Below are 5,000 nucleotides of genomic sequence, written 5' to 3'. Positions count from 1 at the left end.
CCATCTCCCTTCCTGTCTCCTCTATTCTCTCCATCTCCATCTCCCTTCCTGTCTCCTCTATTCTCTCCTATCTCCATCTCCTTCCTGTCTCCTCTATTCTCTCTATCTCCATCTCCCTTCCTGTCTCCTCTATTCTCTCCTATCTCCATCTCCCTTCCTGTCTCCTCTATTCTCTCCATCTCCATCTCCCTTCCTGTCTCCTCTATTCTCTCCTATCTCCATCTCCCTTCCTGTCTCCTCTATTCTCTCCTATCTCCATCTCCCTTCCTGTCTCCTCTAATCTCTCCTATCTCCATCTCCCTTCCTGTCTCCTCTATTCTCTCCTATCTCCATCTCCCTTCCTGTCTCCTCTATTCTCCCCTTCCTTCCTTCCTTCCTTCCTTCCTTCCTTCCTTCCTTCCTTCCTTCCTTCCTTCCTTCCTTCCTTCCTTCCCTCCTTCCTTCATTCCATATTTTTCTCTCTCTCTGTGTGTGTCTCTCCCTCTCTCTCTCTCTCTCTCTCTCTCTCTCTCTCTCTCTCTCTCTGTGTCTCCCTGTCTGTCTCTCTCTCTCTCTCTCTCTCTCTCTGTGTGTGTCTCTCTGTCTCTCTCTCTCTCTCTCTCTGTCTCTCTCTCTCTCTCTCTCTCTCTCTCTGTGTGTGTGTCTCTCTGTCTCTCTGTCTCTCTCTCTCTCTCTCTGTCTCTCTCTCTCTGTCTGTGTGTCTCTGTGTGTGTGTGTGTCTCTCTCTCTCTCTCTCTCTCTGTGTGTGTGTCTCTCTGTCTCTCTCTGTCTCTCTCTGTCTCTCTCTCTCTCTCTCTCTGTGTCTCTCTCTGTCTGTGTGTCTCCCTCTGTGTGTGTGTGTCTCTCTCTCTCTCTCTCTCTCTCTGTCTCTCTGTCTCTCTCTCTCTCTCTCTCTCTGTGTGTGTGTGTGTGTCTCTCTGTGTCTCTCCGTCTCTCTCTCTCTCTCTGCAGGGCGAGCTGGGTTCCATCGGCTCTCCAGGTGCTCCAGGAGAGGATGGGCAGAGAGTGAGTATCCCCAAACTAAATCTCCCATGATGCTGTCTGCCAACTCTGTTCCTCTTTTCCTCAATAAACCAGTCTTCTGTTCTGTCTGTTCTCCCAGGGCGAGGACGGTGAGATCGGACAACGTGGTCTGGCAGGAGAGAGCGTAAGCCTTTTATAATGCCAATGTAATGCCAATGTCAAACAGGTCCAAGGAACACAGTGGCCCAGAGGTTGAAGATGACCTCACCTAAACGGCCCGTTCTCCTTCACCCCAACACACACACACGCTCCAACACACACACACGCTCCAACGCACACACACGCTCCAACATACACACATGCCCCAACATACATACACACGCCCCAACACACACACACGAGCCAACATACACACACACACACACACACGCCCTCATTACCTGCATTCTACCCTCTACGCCCAATACAACAAAGACCTCACCCTTCTCTTCTTTCACTTTCCTCCCAACACTCTTTACCCCAATCCTCTCCCTACCCCTCCCCTCTTCTCCTCTCCCTACGGAGTGGGAGTGGCTAATATCTCCTCACAGAAAATACGACAGCTTGACAAGTAGCTCTTCTCACGTTACCTCTGAGAAATGTGTTGTGGCTGTATCCCAAATGGCAGCCTATTCCCTATGGGCTCTGGTCAAAAGTAGTGCACTATGTAGGGAATAGGGTCCCATAGGGCTCTGGTCAAAAGTAGTGCACTATGTAGGGAATAGGGTCCCATAGGGCTCTTGTCAAAAGTAGTGCACTATGTAGGGAATAGGGTCCCATAGGGCTCTGGTCAAAAGTCGTGCACTATGTAGGGAATAGGGTCCCATAGGGCTCTGGTCAAAAGTAGTGCACTATGTAGGGGATAGGGTGCTATTTGGGATGTCTCCGTGGACACATTCTCCTGCTGTCTGGGTTCATATGGACCAGCGTTTCCCAAACTCGAATCATCGGGACCCCAAGTGAGGTGCACGTTTTGTTTTTGTTACCCTAACACTACACAGCTACACCGAATAAGTTTATTATTTGAATCAGATGTGTAGTTCTAGGGCAAAAACAAAAGCGTTCACCCTTTGGGGTCACGAGGGCCGAGTTTGGGAAACCCTGAGTACTGTAGCAGAGAGGGGTAACAGGGAAAATGTTTGGTCTACTTGACCTGTGTCACTGTTTCTCCATCCCTGTGTACCCATTTTGGTAACCAGATATATTTTTTTTAGATATTATTTTTCTCACACACAAATGTCCAAAAAGAAAGAATAGACGAAAAGCTGAAACAGATTTATCCTCCCAACCAACTGTTGAGTACCTTTAGTTACCACATTTGTCCACATGAGGTCAGTGTTTTCTCCAATTTATCTAGGCTTTGGTAGACAACACTACGTTATACGAGCACCGCTGCTATCTCATAGTACCTGAGTGACTAGACTACCGTCTTACTCTGGCATTAAAACACATCTCACGAGACAGAGTCGAGTGTAAGTACTGTAGCTTTTCGATACTCAATACAGTGGCCTGAATGTACACACAACTCATATCACAAAGACTAGTCGGTCACTGGGTCAGATACTGGGTCGGTCACTGGGTCAGATACTGGGTCGGTTACTGGGTCAGATACTGGGTTGGTTACTGGGTCAGTGAAACAACATGTTTATGTTTGTGTTTTTGTCTTACTTAATGTTTTTCTATCATACAGGGACCTAGAGGTCTGCTTGGCCCTAGGGGATCACCAGGGACTGGTGGACAACGTGTATGTATACAGTACCTCTACAATACTACCATGATACTACCACGATACTACCACGATACTACCACGATACTACCATGATACTACCACAATACTACCACGATACTACCACGATACTACCATGATACTACCACGATACTACCACGATACTACCATGATACTATTATGATACTATTATGATACTACCATGATACTACCACGATACTACCACGATACTACCATGATACTACCACAATACTACCACGATACTACTATGATACTACCACGATACTACTATGATACTACCACGATACTACTATGATACTACTATGATACTACCATGATACTACCATGATACTACCATGATACTACCACGATACTACTATGATACTACCACGATACTACTATGATACTACCACGATACTACTATGATACTACTATGATACTACCATGATACTACCATGATACTACCATGATACTACCATGATACTACCACGATACTACCATGATAATACCATGATAGGACCATAATACTACCATGATACTATTATGATACTACCATGATACTACCACGATACTACTATGATACTACCATGATACTACCATGATACTACCGTGGGGCGGCAGGGTAGCCTAGTGGTTAGAGCATTGGACTCGTAACTTAAAGGTTGCAAGTTAAGTCGGAATCCCCAAGCTGACAAGGTACAAATCTGTCGTTCTGCCCCTGAACAGACAGTTAACCCACTGTTCCTAGGCCGTCATTGAAAATAATAATTTGTTCTTAACTGACTTGGCTAGTTAAATAAAGGTAAAAAAAATACTACTATGATATACCATTATACTACTGCAATATGCTTAATGCTTAAAGACTTTACAGACAGTGTATGTACCAGTAACTCTATGATACTACCACGATACTACCACGATACTACCACGATACTACCACGATACTACCACGATACTACCACGATACTGTTATGATACTACCACGATACTACCACGATACTATTATGATACTACCACGATACTACCACGATGCTACCACGATGCTACCACGATACTACCACGATGCTACCACGATACTACCACGATACTGTTATGACACTACTATGATACCACCATGGTAATACCATGATACTACTATGATACTACCACGGTACTACTATGATACTACCATGATATTAGCATGGTACTACCATGATGCTACCATTATACTACCATGATATTACTATGAAACTACCATGATGCTACCATTATACTACCACCATACTACCAAGATGCTACCATGTTACTAACATGATGATACCATGATACTACCATGATGCTACCATGATACTACCATGATACTACCATGATACTACCATGATGGTACCATGATACTACTATGTTACTACCATGATACTACCATGATGCTACCATGATACTACCATGATGCTAACATGGTACCACTATGATACTACCATGATACTACCACGGTACTACCATGATGCTACCATGATACTACTGCAATACACTTAATGCTGCAAAACATACAGACAGTGTATGTACCAGTACCTCTATAATACTGTAATACTGCTGTAATACTAACGCAATACTACTATGTACTGGAAATGCTGTAAAACTATAAGCAGACAGCCTGTATGCAACCGCATTCTTATTATAATACTGCAATACTACTGCAATACCATTACTACTGCAAAAGTATACTTCATGTATTAATAATGAATGAAATGTTGTTCACAGGGTCTTGCTGGACTGATGGCCAAGTTGGTCCTAAAGGAAACCAGGTAAGAAAGTATATCTGGTTATACCTGTAACGCCACGAGACACTCAGTCCTCTACCACACAACGGATCCTGTCACTACAGATCACTGGAGGAGGAGTAAATACACCAAAAACAGGGTTCTCTCGCTCCAGTCCAGGAGCAGCACCACTTCAATTCACTGGCCTGACCTGGCCGATCAGCTGACCTGGCTGACCGACTGACCTGACTGACCTGACTGACCTGGCTAGGCGGCTGACCTGCGCTGACTGACCTGACTGACCGATAGTCCGGCTGACCTGAAGCTGGCCTGACTGACTCTGACTGACTGGCCTGACTGACCTGACTGCCTTGACTGACCTAACTGACCTGACTGACCTGAATAACTTGACCTGACTGACCTGACTGACCTGACTGTCTTGACTGACCTGACTGACCTGACTGACCTGAATAACTCGCCTGACCTGACTGACCTGACTGACCTGACTGACTGACCTGACTGAGACCTGACTGACC

The 5,000-nt window shown here is 45.3% G+C and overlaps 1 protein-coding gene across 1 annotated transcript in view; it reads left to right on the top strand.

Moving 5' to 3' along the window:
* Window positions 1-4,509, top strand: part of LOC135534087 (collagen alpha-1(XI) chain-like) — a gene marked incomplete at both ends in the record, with an annotated part of 38,921 nt that extends 34,412 nt beyond the window's left edge. Inside the window, 4 exons of the mRNA XM_064961229.1 lie at window positions 952-1,005; window positions 1,103-1,147; window positions 2,693-2,746; window positions 4,466-4,509. Coding sequence (XP_064817301.1) covers window positions 952-1,005; window positions 1,103-1,147; window positions 2,693-2,746; window positions 4,466-4,509 — 197 coding nt within the window. The remainder of the gene's footprint in view (window positions 1-951; window positions 1,006-1,102; window positions 1,148-2,692; window positions 2,747-4,465) is intronic.
* Window positions 4,510-5,000: the final 491 nt, after the last annotated feature.

Source organism: Oncorhynchus masou, unplaced genomic scaffold, assembly GCF_036934945.1.
Source record: "Oncorhynchus masou masou isolate Uvic2021 unplaced genomic scaffold, UVic_Omas_1.1 unplaced_scaffold_2983, whole genome shotgun sequence".
Lineage (NCBI taxonomy): Eukaryota > Metazoa > Chordata > Actinopteri > Salmoniformes > Salmonidae > Oncorhynchus > Oncorhynchus masou.
The sequence above is the reverse complement of the archived record's forward strand: the minus strand, read 5'-3'. Positions and strand labels throughout refer to the sequence as shown.